This window comes from Aythya fuligula, chromosome 2 (assembly GCF_009819795.1).
Source record: "Aythya fuligula isolate bAytFul2 chromosome 2, bAytFul2.pri, whole genome shotgun sequence".
Classification (NCBI taxonomy): domain Eukaryota; kingdom Metazoa; phylum Chordata; class Aves; order Anseriformes; family Anatidae; genus Aythya; species Aythya fuligula.
In genome coordinates, this window is record NC_045560.1 from 66,005,292 (window position 1) to 66,022,034 (window position 16,743).

General features: G+C 40.3%; 1 protein-coding gene across 3 annotated transcripts in view; it reads right to left on the reverse strand.

Moving 5' to 3' along the window:
• UBP1 (upstream binding protein 1) overlaps nt 1-16,323 on the reverse strand; it is a 37,968-nt gene extending 21,645 nt beyond the window's left edge. For all 3 annotated transcript variants that reach the window (XM_032181558.1, XM_032181557.1, XM_032181556.1), the window contains exons 1-3: nt 16,165-16,323; nt 7,370-7,521; nt 283-359 (exon numbers count right to left, since the gene is read on the reverse strand). In XM_032181558.1, the coding sequence (XP_032037449.1) occupies nt 283-359; nt 7,370-7,521; nt 16,165-16,277 (342 nt within the window). In that variant the 5' untranslated portion in view covers nt 16,278-16,323. The remainder of the gene's footprint in view (nt 1-282; nt 360-7,369; nt 7,522-16,164) is intronic.
• Between the last annotated feature and the right edge of the window lie 420 nt (nt 16,324-16,743).

The window sequence follows — 16,743 nt, forward strand, 5'->3', positions numbered from 1 at the left end:
CTAAATGAAGTGATACCTCACCTTCAGTTATCTAAAGATACATGAAATGAACTCATTCATAAAAGGGGAAATGCATACATATATAATCTTGTAATTTGTAGTAAACCTGAAACCAAAACCCAACAAAACTAAGCACTAGGATCTTCTGTGCCTACTTTTATTGGTCAGATCAGCTAGTCCATCACGTTCCATGAGTCAGTGTACAATAAAAGGTTAAATACTGCTCTCTACATATGCAATCAGTAGAGGTTTGTTAGTAACACTATCTGGAGAACTTCTCACCTTCACCAGTTTTCCATTGATTTCTGGTATGTCTCCAGCTTTCCGATTATCTAGCATCCGTATTTCATAGGACTGACCTATAAAGAAAAAAAATTTGTATGAACAAAACAGTCAGATCACAAAGCCATTTTGTGTTTAATTCAACTAAATTAGCCTCTGGTTCATATATGGTACACAAGAATATCAGTACCTGAAAGTTCACGCCTGAACTTGAACCTGAAGGTTCACTTTACAGCACAGGAATTGGTGCAACAACAATTTTTTTTTTGATTCATATCAAACTACAGATATTTCCAAAGCTTAAGCATTTCATTTTACATTCAGTGCAAGTATTTTTTTTCTGGTGCGTTCCTGGTTTTGTTTTTCTTCCCCCCCCAAAAAAGTACACCATAAAAGCTGAATTCTGTCATTTTTGAAATTGATGAAAGGCAACATACTGAGAACCACAGCCTAGTCTTCTGAAACAATGTTGAATGCATGAAGTGAGTTTTTATACTCTTCATACAAAACATACTGTTCTCCCATGTTTAATTTTGTCCATGTACTTGTTACCTTTGTATGATCGTTAGGCTTTGTATGATTTCAGAAATAAGCATTTAGCGTAAGAGCTTGTTACCAGTTATTTCATATGAGTGAACCCATTTTTCTAGTCAATATGACAAACTGTTGTGTTTAAAACAGAGAAGGCTAGAATGTATCTTAACTACAGTGACTTTTTCTTCCAATGTGCGCAGCACATATTCATTTGCAAATCATGCTTCCCTTACTAAAAATAAAGGATAAAATAATACTTCAAGAGATTCACTGAGATCACGTGCAGTACATGCATTGCCTTCTGTATTACCCTCCAAACAGTCTTTACATTCTATTATTTCCTACATTTAGAAGATATTTATTGGCCTGCCCTACAAGGTAAAGAATCAGCTGTTTTTCCTCTGCGAATAAGCAAATGATTTCTTCAACTCCTTTCACAGCTCCATCAATTGGTGTCACCTACAACCACAACGCAGGGGCTTTTGGTTTTGCTGTAACACACTTAGCCCATTTATGTACCTACACTATATACCTGCAGGCATTTTTTACTCCAGCAACATTTGAATATTGGTAACATAAATCTATATAAAAATTAAATGTACCTAGTGCAGCTGAGCAAAGCATCAGATTATTTCAACTCTTATATTTATAAGGACTATTTTTTCCTATTATCAAGATTTATTCAATTACCGGTGTTATTTTATTCACATGGAAATATAACACATGCAAGCCCGTCTGAGTGTATACATAGCATATGGATTTTTTAAATTCAGCACTACTAATAAAATTCCTGCAAAACTTTCTCTGTTCTCCTCCACCATTGTTTTGAAAGGGCGAGAAAGAAAAAATCAACCGGATCACTTGCTCTAGAAGTGTTGCTAACCTTTCTCTTTTGTAAAATTTTAGGTACAAAATGGCATTAAGGAAGATTTGATGAAGGCAATAATCAAGGAATATGAGAGGCTCAAAAATGCAAAAATGGTATTAGTGAGTTTTTGAGACAAAGGAAAAGATACATTCCATTCTGGAGTTTTGGACACATAGCTGATTTTGAAGTATGAAAAGCAGTACAGCACTGATTATTCTAGTCATTTCAGTGCTGAGCACTCTGCTCTTTCCTCAAAAGTAGTCACAGGAACAATATAACACAGGGCACTAGGAAGTTTAACTGCTGAAGTTTAACACTGGAACTGTGGTAGTACCCTCTTTCACAAAAATAACATAATCACAGAATAGTTAAGGTTGAAAGAGACCTCCGGAGGTCATCTGGTCCAACCTTTCTGTTCAAGCAGGGACACCTAGAGCTGGTTGCCCAGGACCAAGTCCAAACAACTTTTAAATTACCTCCATAGATGGGGACTCTATAACCTCTCTGGGCGACCTGTGCCAGTGCCCCGTTATCCACAATGTAAAGAGGAGCTTCCCAACATTCAAAGGGAACCTGTGTTTCAGTTTGTGCCCACTGCTTCTTGTCCTGTCACTAGCCAAAACTGAAAATAGCCCAGCTTCATTCTCTTTGCACCCTCCCTTGAAGCATCTGTACATAAGACCCCTCTGAGCCTTCTCTTCTCTCAGCTCCCTCGGCTTTTCTTCATCAGAGAGCTGCTCCAGTCCCTCCATCATCTTTGTGGTCCTTCTCTGGACTCTTTCCAGTATGTACATATCTCTCTTGCACAGGGGAACCCATAAAAGGACAAAGAACTTCCAGTCTGGCCTCACTCATGATGAGTAGAGGGGAAAGGATCACCTCCCATGACCTGCTGACAATACTTTGCCTAATGAAGACCACGACACCATTTGCCACTTTTGTTACAAGAACACCTTGCTGGCTGTTGTTCAATTTGGTGCCTGCCAGGGCCCCCAAGTCTTTTTCTGTCAAGCTCCTTTCCAGTTGGGTGGCCCTCAGCATGTACTGGTGCACGAAGTTGTTCCCCCCCACAGGTGCAGGACTTGACACTTGTGCTTGTTGAACTTCTGAAGGTTGCTGTCAGCCTGTTTTTCCAGCCTGACGAGATACCTCTGGATGGCAGCATGATCTTCTGGTATATCAGCCACTCCTCCCAGTTTGTGTCACCTGAAAACCCACTGAGGGTGAACTCTGCCCCAGCATCCAAGTCATTAATGAAGATGTTAGACAGGAATGGACCCAATATTGGCCATGTCTTCTATTTCCACGTCTTATGTCAACAGGGCCCCTGTCCTTCATTTTTTTCTGTTTTCTCTAGTCTTCCTTTTGCCACATACAGCAGCTCTTCTTGTTGCCTTTGTCATTACTGCCCAGACTGAATTCCAGCTGGGATTAAGCTTTCCTCAACTTCATCCCTGCATGCTCAGACAGCGTCTCTGTATTCCTCCTAGGTTACCCGTTCCTGTTCCCACCTGCTGTATACTTCCTTTTCATGTTTGAGTTTGGCCAGGAGCTCCTTGTTCATCCATGCAGGCCTCCTGGCCTTTTTGCCTGACTTCCTGCATGTTGGGATTGACTGCTATTGAGGTGGGAGGTAATGACCCTTGCACATTAACTGGCTTTCTTGACCCCCTGTTTCCTCCAAGGCCTTATCCCATGGAACTCTACCAAGACGATCCTTGAAGAGGCCCAACTCTGCTCTTCTGAAGTCCAGTGATGTGATCTTGCTTTCTACTCTGCTCCTCTCAGGATCCTGAACTCCACCATCCCAGGGTCACTGCAGCCAAGTTTACCTTCAACCTTGGCATCCTCAACAAGCCCTTCCTTATTGTGAGTATGAGCTCTTAGCTGAGCACCTCCCCTTACTAGCTTGTCTGTCACTTGTATCACTAAGTTGTTATTGATGTTCTCCAGGAACCTCCTGGATTGTTATGCCCTGCTGTGCCCTCAAGCAGAAAGATACCAGGTTGGTTGAAGTCCCTCATGAGGATCCAGGCCTGTGAACATAAGACTACTTCTGGGTGCTACAGAGGGCCTCATCTACTTGTTCCTCCTGCTCAGGTGGCCTGTAGCAGGCACTCACTACAATGTCTGATGTTTATCCTTATCCATAAACTCTCAGGTGGCTCATCACCTGTCCCCATTCTTCAGGCATTCCAGTTATTCCTCCACATAAATGGAAACAGCATCTTCTCACCTCTCTGCCCTGTCTTTCCTAAAGAGTGTGTATCGTTGCATTACAAGCCATCCTACCCTGTCTCTGTGATCCCAACAGGATCATAGCCCTAAAATTGCACAAAGATTTCTAATCCATCACATCTGCTGCACGCATTAGTGCCCATGCACTTCAGAAAGGCATCCTACCATGCCAATTTTCCAGAAAGGGTTTGGGGTTTCCCCATAACTGTGCTTTGTAAACATTTCCTTTCTCCATGCAGATACTGGAGAAATACTGCAAATACCCTGTTTATGACAGCCTTGTTTTGTTCATTTTTTTGTTCCCTTTTACTCACATCACTCCAGGCACTTTGCTCATCAACACTGTACATCACTCCCTCACAGAGCTGCTTGTAACTTTCCCTCTCCCATCATTCGTAGCTAGAGCTCTCCTTACCTACACACTTCCCCTTTAACAACAATTCTCTTCCACGTCACTCTAGCTCTTTGAGGATACACACATCTAGCATAACAGCAGCCAGCTTAGAATACTGACCTAACACCTACAAAACATATTCTCCACAGACTCATTTAACAAGTCTTAGTTAATAAGAACCCTGCAAACCCCTGAGCAACCACCCATCATCACTCCAAGATCTGAACTTCTAGAATCAGCTTTAACTGAAAACCTAATCGCTTAAAATATTCTATTTTTAGCTATTCTATTATTAGCTATTCCAATTAAAATTCTTACTGGCAGAGGGTAAAATCAGAGCTTACCTAAGTATTCCGTTAGGAAATGTCTTATCTTAACAGACAGGACAAACATTCCCTTTGCCTCTGGAATTCCCAATCAGAATACACTAAGACAACTGCTGATGAAGTTGAAGAGGCTATCAGGTCTCTATGGTACTCCTCCTACTCACAATCCTCTTGAAAATGATTTAAGCAAGAGACTGTCTGATAATGGGGCTGAACTAGAAAACAGAAAAGTGAGGTGACCAGGATTAAAATCACTCCTTTTCTAGATGATTTAATCCAACTTATTACACTGACATCTGTATCAGTATAACTCGGAGTAATGTAAACTACAAAATATGACCAGAACTATTCAGATCCCTATTTCACACTGAAGTCAGTGTGAAAGATATAATCTCTCAAAACTATCCCATGATTAATATTTTAGTACTTAGGGCTTGTACTAACAGCTAAGAGAGAAACTGTTAGAAAAAAAAAAAAAAACAATCTAGGCAGCAGAAGTATTTGTCTTTCTATCTGAAGTATTGGCACAAAAGAGAAGTTGGATAAGTGTTTGTTTCCGGATTTATTTTGAAAAAGGATATACCGATGCCTTTATTTTTCAACATCACAAGAAGTTACCTAGGACACTGAAAAACAGCAAAAGAACTTTGCAAAAGAAACCTTTATATTAGAAGAGATTTTCAAGGCCTGATGAAACAATTACAGTTATTTCAGACAGCGCTACTTAAATAGCAAGCTCTTCTCAGAAGCCAGATAACACCTTTTTTTAAAAAAACAAACAAATAAAAAAGATTCATCAGCTTGCCATCTTGTGCTGGTTCTGCAGCAGACTGAGCTGACCTTGAAGCTCTGTGTTTGGTCAGGGAGGTTGGATCCTGACACTGAAAGAAACAAAGAATATCTCTACAGATACAAAACTTGAAAGTTTTGTAAATAGTGCAAAGCATCTTGCTGGTCCAGCATAGTGCTGCAATTGCACTGTTTTTTCCTAAATGGAGGATGCAGGGTACAAGAAGTGACAAAAAATAAGGTAAACCTGACTAAACAAATTGCAATCATAAGGTTTGCAACAAACTATTAACAGCCTAACAAACTTACAATCCTCTCATTAGGAGACAAATCAAGTAATGTTTAAAGCATATTTAGATGGATTGGCTGCTACAAGATGAAGCACTTGGCAACTTTATTCACGTGGAAAGCTCACAATAATTCCTTGTCACCATCAAATTACATACAATCCTGCCTTCATAGATTTAAGGGGCCCAGTACACAGTTCAACATTTTCAGGCACTAGTAATGCATCATCAGACATTCACACTACTAGTAGTAACATTTCAACTTGAGCAAAAAGGCTATATTATCAAAAATACACAGGTAAAATACACACATTCTGTAATCTAGTTAAGCAATTGAGTTAAATCTCACCAAAACTAGTGAAAATTCACCACTACATATTTTAACCTGTCCTCTTAAACTGCATAATATGGCTGTACACTGCTCAGAGAACTACAGAAGAACTAAAAGATTAATTGTAGCAAAATGTAACAGGATAGGAGGTATAAGTTTTGTATGAATAGTAATAATAATAATAATAGTAATAGTAATAATAGTAATAGTAATAGTAGTAGTAATAATAATAATAATAATAAAAACTGTGCTGCAGAACTTCTAATTATAGTGCTGTCTATTAAGAGATTTTTGGGTCCAAGTACACAAAGAAAAGAAAAAGCAAAACCAAAAACATAGAAACAGTGAACCTACAGCATTAGAGCTGGGGTAGGTAGGGAAGAGTATACAGAGCCCATCAGTATAGTCCATAAAATGTGAAAAAAATGTGAAATGAATCAGAGTTGAGTTCAAAACACTAGCTGACTCAGCTTAGGACTTCAGTGCAAGGACATTTCCAGAGGCAAGGGAGGTATTATCATATAGCAATGGCTACATTCAGATTATTTTATTCAGCAGTCAGGGCTATCTGTAGAAGAAACATTTTTCATGCAAGTCAGCCACAGGCTAAGAGGGAAAAAAAAAAAAAAAAAAAAGAGTAAAACTCACATGAGATATTTATTTGCTTAATTCTGATAAATGTATACAGACAAAAGCATAATACACATGAACAGCAAAGGTAACCACAAAGGTACATGCACTTGCATTTTTTTTTTTTTTTTCAAACATGAGACTGTTCTGGGCAGGCATCCACAGCTAATTTGAGAGAGATCACAATGGCCTCTGTTACACAAAACTTTTTGTTTAGGAATTGACATATGAGCATTTACTGTGACTTTTGAGGGCGTTTGAGTGGAAAAAACATCAGAAAAACACGATATGCAAATGTCATCCAATTAATTTATTATTATTTAAGTTTAAACAGGAATGCAAAATTGGTTCTGTGTTTTAAGTAATTATTACTACCTGAAGTTTTTGTGTTGTCTTACCTAGGTTTGAGAAGTCGTATACTCCTAAAAATAAGTTATGTTTGTTTGATTTTACTGAGGGGCTGGGGAGAAGAGGATGAAGCAGGGAAGACACAGAACATAAAAAAATGAAACAGCCTATATGAACAGAATAATGATCAACTATAGCTATGAATGTGCCACATGGACAAAACAAGATGAGTAAACAAGATATCCAAACTCATTTTTTCAAGATATGAAACAAACCTAGTTTTAAGATTTGTATCATAAGCTGCTTTCACTGTAGCTATTCCTGCAACATACGCATACCAACCTTGATTCAAGTATGTAAGAGTTTCATCATATAATTTTACTGCTGGAGATGTCGCAGCACACATAACATACTGGAAGGGTGGATGTTTGGTCTCATTTTCTGGAGGAAGGCTGGAATCCTCCTGTTTGAAAATAGGCAGTGCCAAAACATCACTGAAAAGAAAAAAGAAATAACTCTGTGAGACCGTTGGCCCTGCTTTGCCTGAAGTTAAAAAAAAAAAAAAAAAAAAAAGTGACTTACCTTCTTCTAATGTTTTAGGTTAGAACACATAAACAATGCTCTATGATCTAAGTAGACAATAAATACAGTTGTGCTGAGCCTCTGAAAGTTTTATCTTTAGTTCCTGTCTCCACTGTAAAAAAGTTTATTTCTAACTTTTCACCTGTCTATACATGCAAGCTTGCCTGACGTACGCATAGTTGAGAGCAATGCATGTACTTTCTCCTTTGAAATATTTTCCCTGAAGTAAATTATACTGAAAATTCTTCTCCCTATTTCGTATAATTTTATTTAATGTATGAATTCTGTTGACACTGAATATTTTTTCAATCTTAGTTGTTATTAGATCTTATCATATTGAGAATGATTAAGCAGATTCACAAAACATAAGTTACAGGGAGCATACACCAAGATCTGCTTCACTTATTTCAGAAAATGAGACCGGCAAAACTTTCAATCTGCAAAGTTTCTGAGGTTAAAAGAGCAATCCAGGCTGCTGTTTTGTCTTCCTTGTAAACAGTAAAATATCAAAAATAAAACCTCAGACATTAGTGCGTTCTACTCCATGACAGTGTTCTAGCATGGAATTTTTGTTCATGATGAAATTCGTATATGCAGCTCCATTAAATCTTCTCTGAAAATTAGTTTCTAAACTGAAGTAAGATTTCTCACGCAACCTCACTTGCTCAGTTTTAATCTAAAGGTACTTTTTCTGTTTACTTCCTTTCCATTTATCACAGAGATAAAACAAACTCGGGTTGTTTTATAGGAAGGGAATTCTGCAATCGCTCTCGATTTTCAACTCATACCTGGAGACTCAGAAAGTATCAGTATAATAATCAATCTTAAGAAGTGAAATTCCAGCCAATACATTTGTATCAAAGACGACTATAGTATAGTCTTGGCCTTAATAAATATGAGGTATTAGAAGTGCAGCTGGGGCACCCCAACATTTCTTTCAGAGCACATGCCACATGCAGTGAGGTAAAGCCCAGCCACATCATACACCACTACCCTGGGATCTGGAAGAAGCTACACTGACCTGAAAGAGGAAACACTTCTGAATGGTGAACAAGTCTAAGAAGTTTGTCTTTATCTTGTACAGGCTTCACAGTCTCTCCCAAAAGTAATAACTAGAATTGAAAGAAAAAAAAAAAAAAAAAAAAAAAAAAAAGACATCCTCATGGGTTCCTTTCCACTAGGAGGGAACCACAGGAGATGCTACAAACAAGCATGAAGGCAGGAAGCTGTCCCAAAAGCACAAGAGCCCTGCTGGACCATACCATAGTCACTGGTGATGCCAGGTTCCCAGACTGGAACCCTGAAGAGGCTGTATTTCTTAACTAGCAATAAAGGAGGATAAGAAACACCCATATAATAGAACTCTCCTATATGTATACAGAGAGTATAATATATAAAAGAAAATAATCTGTTTATATAGACAAAAGTAGCCACACATACAGAGGTAGGACAGAAAACTTCACTACTACTTGAGGATGACTAAGAACCACCCAGGTGCTTCAGGCCTTCTTGCCAGTCAGAAGGGCAGCCCAATGCAAGAGGGAGCACTGCGACAAGCCATTCCTCCTCAGAGAGAAGCGATGTCCCAAGACAGGACTTGGGACAGCCTTAGGAGGCTTTGCCTGTGACACACTTCAGCACCCAGAACACTGGTTGATGTTTTTAAGAGGAACTCTAAAACTGAAAGAACATGGCAACAAATACAATGTTTAAAATACACGCAGAAGAGTAGAAGTGCAATAAAGCAGATATGCAAAGCATCTCACCAAATAAATAACCCTTAGTCCTTTACTACTTTCTGCAGTACTTGTTTTCATGTAACATGTAAAATTAAAAGTCTCATCTATTTATGAAAAATATCTTTCAAGCCTTCATTTTCCACCAAAGGTTTACCGACAGAAATACATCTGGTCTATCTTAAAATGTGTGTAGTGGTTTAAGAAGTTGTTAAATTAACAACTTAAGGCACTTGAAGCCAACAAAAAAAGACAAATTTAGTCAACTTTAAACCTGCTTTGTCTAATACACACAAAGTGGTAATGACTAACTGCTACTGCAGGGGAAAGAACATATCCAGCTCCTCAACCCTACAATTTAGCCGTAGAGAGCACAATGCACATTCTTAAAAGCTACAATTAAAAAAAAAAAAAAAAAAAAAAAAAAGCTCCAGAAGGCAAATATAATATTTGCCTTGTGCATTCTAAGAATCTTCATGGATTTTCCCACATGAAACCACATATTTTTTCTGATAAAAGAAACAGTCTTCTAGGTACCAGTACATTCCAAATAAAAAGAGGAACCATTGCAATTCAAAACTATTTCTTAGAAATCTTTACTTGAACATCATTTAATTAACATTTAAGGTTTGTTCATGCAAAGAATGGCATGGCAGTGTCACTTAAATGTGTTCCCATCTGAAAACAGATAAAACCTGCAGGCAATTAAAGAGAGTCAGTAAGGTATTCATAAAGTATTTCAAATTGAGGTTTTAGATGTGTCAGTGATAAGTAAACGTGTTGATTTCAAACCATTAATTCCTCTTAACAAAAGTACTGAGAAATCTTTCTGACCTTCAGCAGTGAAGCTGCTATGGAACAACTGCTCTGTCTACCCTTCAGTCACAGTTTTATGGTACCCAAATGTGACCAGCTCTGTTCCATACCCAGGAGCCTAAGGTTCACCAGTGCAGGGTTTTTTGGGCAAAGCCAGCACAACAAATTCCTGCTGCATAGCGTGCACCCTCCCCACCCTTTCCCCTCAAAATATTCTGCAGGGCTTTTACGTAGGGATCTCTGTCAGTTCATAGCACAACCCAACACACAGCTACACAACCAACGCTAGAAGAAACAAGGTGATAAAAATCTTGGTGTGGAGAACCCCCTGTCCTATCCTGTGTGACTTGAGGGCAGGCACAATGGGTTAAGTCCAATTCCTTCCTCATGTTTAGTAACAGGAGCAATGAAATCAGCTAATGTCTGTGCTAACCTGGGAAATCATTGTAAGCACGCAGCACTGAGAAACACTGGAACACAAACTGCATGGCTCCCAGCTCTTGAAGGCCGAAAAACCTTGCTGCTTATCCTTATGGTAACTCACATAGAGACCATCTAAATTTCATTGTGACAAATGTTTTCTACAACAAGAATTCATTGCGCACTTGAAGAATTGATGTCAAGCACACTCACAATTCAGAGTAGGAAACCACGTGAAAGCATTCTTTCCTCCCCCAAAACAGAAACAATCTTCATTATACAACAAAAGTATGCTGTAAACACATCTGCAACACCCAATTTAACTATCTGTTTAACTATCTGTGCTACAGAAGTGCTTAAGTGAACGACTTCTAGAAGAGTAGCAGGAAGGCATACAATAGGAAGCAAGGTGCAGGTTACAACTTGAACCCCAGCATCCAGTTAGATGGAGCACATGTGTTAAGCTACCCTATTTTAAATAGCCTACATGAGTGAAGTCCAGAAAGACAACAAAAAATACGAGTTAACTCCTTCCCATGTTTGTGAAATGTCTTCTTCAACCACAAGATCACCTTTCTTCCGAATTCAAACCCCTCTTCAGAGCACTTTCTCTGAAGCATTACGAAAAGAACTTGCCTACTGATAACATGGTCATAAAATAAATGAAGAACCTCCTGTCCTTACAAAACCAGGAACTGGCATGTCATCAAAAGTCAAAGTGACACTCCATCAATCATTGCCTTATCTGCCCTTCTGGGTTGTATACTTCTGGGTGTGAGAGTACTGAACCATCCAAGAACACGCAGGTCTTTTGAAAATTTAAACCATGGTTTACAAGGGCAAATACCTTGGGAAAAATGCTTCTTGAACAGGATTTGAATTGAAGTTAGGATTTGGAGTTATGCTCTACACTGTTAAGGTGTTGGAACAAGCAATAGGAAAACGTAAAGAGTTGATACTTCCTAACACTTTCCCTGTGTCCACATAAGCAAGCTCAACATGAGATGAGACCACCAGAAGGAGCTGCTGGGAAATAGCCTTCTCTGAAGTAATGCAAGATGAACTAGAAAACAGGTGTAAATGTAATGCCGAGCCTGGGAATCCCACAAACCATCCTAATGCGAACTGGTTAAAGGCCTCAATTTATGGCAGGCCTGGCAAAAGAAAAACACACACACCAAAATTCCACCACCAAAACCTCCGTATTCCTAAACTCATGACAGGACCAAGGAAAAGGTGTAATAGCATTTGCTTACAGTCACAAATCCTTGGTTCTCCATCCACTCCTCCAACACAGGGAGTCAGGCAACTGTCGTATAGGGATTGCTAAACTGGAATAATCCAAAAAGCCTAAGTGATGGTAAACCTGCTGCCCTGCTCTCCATCCCACATCATGGGAGGTGTACACAGAATACAGCTATGTAAGTCTTCCTTGACCTTTGGAAATGTATTCACGCATCTAATTGGAGAGGGGGATCAATGCCAGTGATGTAGAACATGAGGTTTACCTTTCAACATGGCCACTGAACTAAGTGCAACCATGCTTTATGCGTAGTAAGAAAGGCAGGAGGTTTGGGGATTTTCCTTTTCCCCAAACGCCTATTTCCAGACAGGTATTTACGTACTTGTGTCTGCACATACGATCTGGCTCCAAATCCAACCAGCACATGGAATTTTATTTTAGAGTCCACAGGTCAGTAAAACTTAATTTTTCTACAGTGGAACACATTAAAGTAGTCGAGACTAGTACAAAGGTAGCTTTTAAATTTATTATGCAGAAATAATGCTTACATTTGAGAAAAATAAAAACCCCTTTCAAGTTACCTTAAGTTCTACTTTTTGAAAAGGAATATATAACCCATGGCAGAGTCTCAGAAGAGTGGGTGGTGTTAAGGAAAGCAAAAACAGTCATCCTGTCAGAAAATAACAGCAGCCACAAGGAAAACAGGGCACGAATGACATAACTCCATTTTTTATTTTTTTTGCACAATGACAATACATTAAAGACAGTAACTGTTGTGACCCAGTCTTGTTAAACGTAAGTCAAGAAAAGGATGTCAGGGACCCCAAAATTTTAAGATGAAGACAATACCTTTTCTTCTTCACTTGACAGCAAAACCAGGAGCTGTAAGACAATGGTTCCCTGAATGCTGGGCAGGCAGCCTTAACAGTTGCTTTAGCTTCAGCTTTGGAGGACAGCTGATGCACAAAGTTGCCGTACCACTGAAGCCCACAGGCAGCTCTCCACAGCACAGTGAGACAAGAAGACCAACTGCAGTAGGGTTTCCTTCTTTCCAGCCAAAGCCACAGCCGGCTCAATTCTCCAAAGACATGCCAAGCTTTCAGAGGAAGCAGTAAAGTCACACGGACCTGACTCTCCAAAAATGGAGGACTGTCTGGATTTTAAAATGTATTAACCTTTTGTATGAGAGTTATCTTCTTTTATTTCACTTAATAAGCTTTGGTTTTTAATCCAGAAATAATATACCAGAATAGCTACTTCTGAAAATAATCAACTTCCCCAAGGACAGGCCTTAATTTCAACATTAGAAATACCACTGCAACTGCAAGCACTTAAAGAAAGCCATATACTAAGCTTCCAGATTGTACATGAAAATTAATTCACAAATACTAAGGTACTTGTCCTCATATGAATATTCATTTAACTTAATTCATTCATTAATAAAATCATTAATTATACAAAATATGGAATTTTGCTAGAGAAAAGGCAATGTGGCTCCTCAAAGTTACCTTGTCAGTGAAACAGCTTGCATTTTTAATAGCTCATACCAAAAATGAGCGGTCCCCAAAATTACATAATTCTTTCTGCATTATGAAGATACTGTCTTTGGTCATGCATATTATGCCAGATCTGTAAGAAATCACTGTCAGAGTCCTAATTCTATACATCAGCATCATTATCAACCTGAGTTAACAGCAATACTCAAAACTCATTGAGGTTAAAGTACTATAGGTCTATGTAGGTGCCTTTTTTTTTTTTTTGGGGGGGGGGGGGGGGGTACTTGATACATCTGACAATAACTACTCTAATTTGCACTGAAATTCCTGTTTATAGGCAGTTTCTCATTGCCTGAAAAGATGTTATAAGAGAAAGCAGAAAAACTGGGTTTCAAGATTGTAAAGAAATGCTGGTTACTATTTAAAGATGAATCTTCTGAGGAATTTGGTCCTGTCAGCTTCCTTTACAGAAATCTGCAACTACTGATCAATGGACATGAGCAGTTTTCTCAATATGGAAAAAAAAAAACAAAAAACAAAAAACAGGAATAACATCAAATATTCTACCTCAGGGCACAGCTGACAACTCAAGGAAACATCAGCTACATTACATACACCCTAAATATGTTAATGGGTCACATGCAAGTGCTCCTTAAAAAATGCTGGGCCATATAGCTATGGGACCTCTCAGTATTCTTAGGAAAACGCTTTTCTATCACATTTTAGCAAGTAAGTAACAAGTAATTAGTTTCCACTGGCACCCAGAACAGCAGCAGAGGAGTATCTTCACTCTCCATGTTACGCCACTCCTCTTAGTTTCCCAGCCTGCCATCACCACCAAGTAAACAGGCCATGATTTCCCTTAAGTAGAACTATATACAGCACATAAAGTAACTAAATTCACTTGCTGAAATCACTTCGAGTCCAGCAAACACTAATTGCAATCAATTAGGTCACCCCTTTAATTATGCATTCAAAAATTGAAGTTGCCTTGTTAGTACACGTTCCCAGAACACTTGCACGTGCCTTGTCAAAAATTCAAAGTGTGCAATGTCAAGTTTAATGCCAATTTACAGCTTTGCTTACCCAACATTGTTTTTTTTGTGAGCTACTTCTAAGTGCTAGAACTCTTCTTGTGGTAATGCAAAGTATCCAAATGGGAAAGTACAATCAACTAAAATAATGATAATAATAAATAATAATAAATAATAATAATAATAATAAAGCTTAGGACTGCTACCCACTGTGAAAAGTATGATATAAACAATCTATACAACAACAACAAAGATTAAAATGTTCAAAGTTTCAAGAAACCGAACAGTGTGCATCACTGGGGGGAGAAATGCAGTCTACAAACAGAAAGGGAAGTCTTTAATAAGCCTTCCCATTCAAAACTAAGAATTTCTACTCTAAAACATCCTAGAAAGAACTGGACCATGGTAAAGAATAAAGCATGCTTCTCAAACACAAGAGTATGAATTATCAAATACTGTTTGCATGAGGAAAAGATAAACCAGAAGCCAAATGTTCAAAGCATCCAGCCACTCGCCATGCAGCCTGCAAAACCCAGCCAGCACACCACTTTGTGGGATGAATGTTCACTTGAGAAAGAGAAATGAGACAGAAATAAAATAATAGTCCAGATGAACTGAATATAAAATCATGAATACCCTCACTAAAAGAGATAAATCACTTTGTTCTTTGAATTGACATATTCTCAAGGGTATTTTCAATTAAGAATATGCTTATATATCTCAAGCAGGCCTACTGAGTTCACAATCCCAAAAGCTAGGAAAATTAGTCCTCGCTTCTGTTCAAGTGAAACCCCGATTTATAACTTAAAACAAGCATCTTGCAGATACAGCACTTCACCTGAGAAGCATTTCCTTAAAACATACCTGCTAGCTGCAACTCATGGTGGCCTTCAAGATTCAGGAAATCCTGAGAGAAAACACACCTTCCATATGGCCGTGAAAACTATTAACTGCCAGCATTTTACATATCTCTATTAGAGACTAAGCAATCACTAAACACTAAGCAACTATCAAAAGACCATAGAGTAAAACAATTCCCACAAATCGTAAATCTCAAAAGTAGTTTCTCTCTTTACACTAAGAAGTCACTTAAGAATCTGAACGCTTTGCCTGTAACTGAGGTAAAACGTACTTATTTCTAAGTACAATTTTATCTTAACTTTGAAAAAGCACACCCGAAGACTATTTAAACACTTTTATTGCAAAAGCTGGAAAACAATTGAGGTGAAAATACCGTCAAGGTGATTAAGAACAGAAAGAGCTACATTGTGGGAAAAAAAGAAAAAAAAAAAAAAAACACGAAAGGAGGCCACTAAAGACCCAATCTATACGTAAATATGGAGAGTGATGAAAGTACAATTGTATTACAACCCTACTAACAAGCAGTATTTGCTTGTTCGTGAAATAACTTTTTAAAGACATCTGACAGAAAATGGCTACTGTTTGTTATGAACCGGATTGTGTTTGTTAGGTGCAGGAGGACAATTTTCTAGCACAGGAGGTCCAGGCGGGCAGGTGCAGGTAGGAAGGATGCCGCGTGCAGGCGGCAGGCAGGCTGACAGCACACCGGGGAAGCCCCAGCAGAGGCCCTGGGCTGCAGACGGAGCATACCAGAGCCTCCCTTCGCCATGTGCCCGCTCGCCGGGGAGCGAAAAATAAAACAAAAATAAAAAAATAAAATGCAGAATTAGGGAGGGGACCGGAAGGGCCGCCACAGGGCGGGCGAGGCGGGAGAGGGGCGGGCGGCATGGCACGGCACGGCACGGCACGGCACGGCACGGCACCCCTCCCCTCCCCTCCCTTGCCGTACCTCATGCTGTAGGCGCCGGCTCCCAGCTCCTGCCCGATGCCGGAGAGGCTGGCGTCGAAGTCGTGCACCAGCCCGGACTCGATCGCCTCGTCCATCTTCAGCACCCACGCCATCTTCCGCCGCCCCGCGGGAGGGGCCGGACGGGGAGGGGCCGCCGGGGCACGGCGGGAGAGGGAAGGGAAAAGAGGGGACGCGGGAAGGGGGCACCCGCAACTGGCAGCGGCAGCGCGGGGGGACGGGGCTCAGCCCCTAGGGGGCCCCATCAGCATCCCCGGAGGGGCTGGGGGGCCGCCGGCCGCCGCCGCTTCTTCCTCCTCCTCCTCCTCCTCCGCCTCGCCGCTGCTCGCCGCCGCTCGAGCCCCGAGCCAGCTGAGCGGCGCCTCGCGCCGCATCATTCAGCGGGCAGGGAGAAGGAGGCGGCGGCGGCGGGGAGGCCCCCGCTCTGCTGCTGCTGCTGCCGCCGCCGCCACCCGACCAGGAACGGCTGCCCCCGCGCCGCCCCCTGCCTCCGCTTCCTCCACCTCACGCTGCGCCCGCCGCTCACGACAACATGGCGGCCGGCGCCGCGGGGAACGGCCT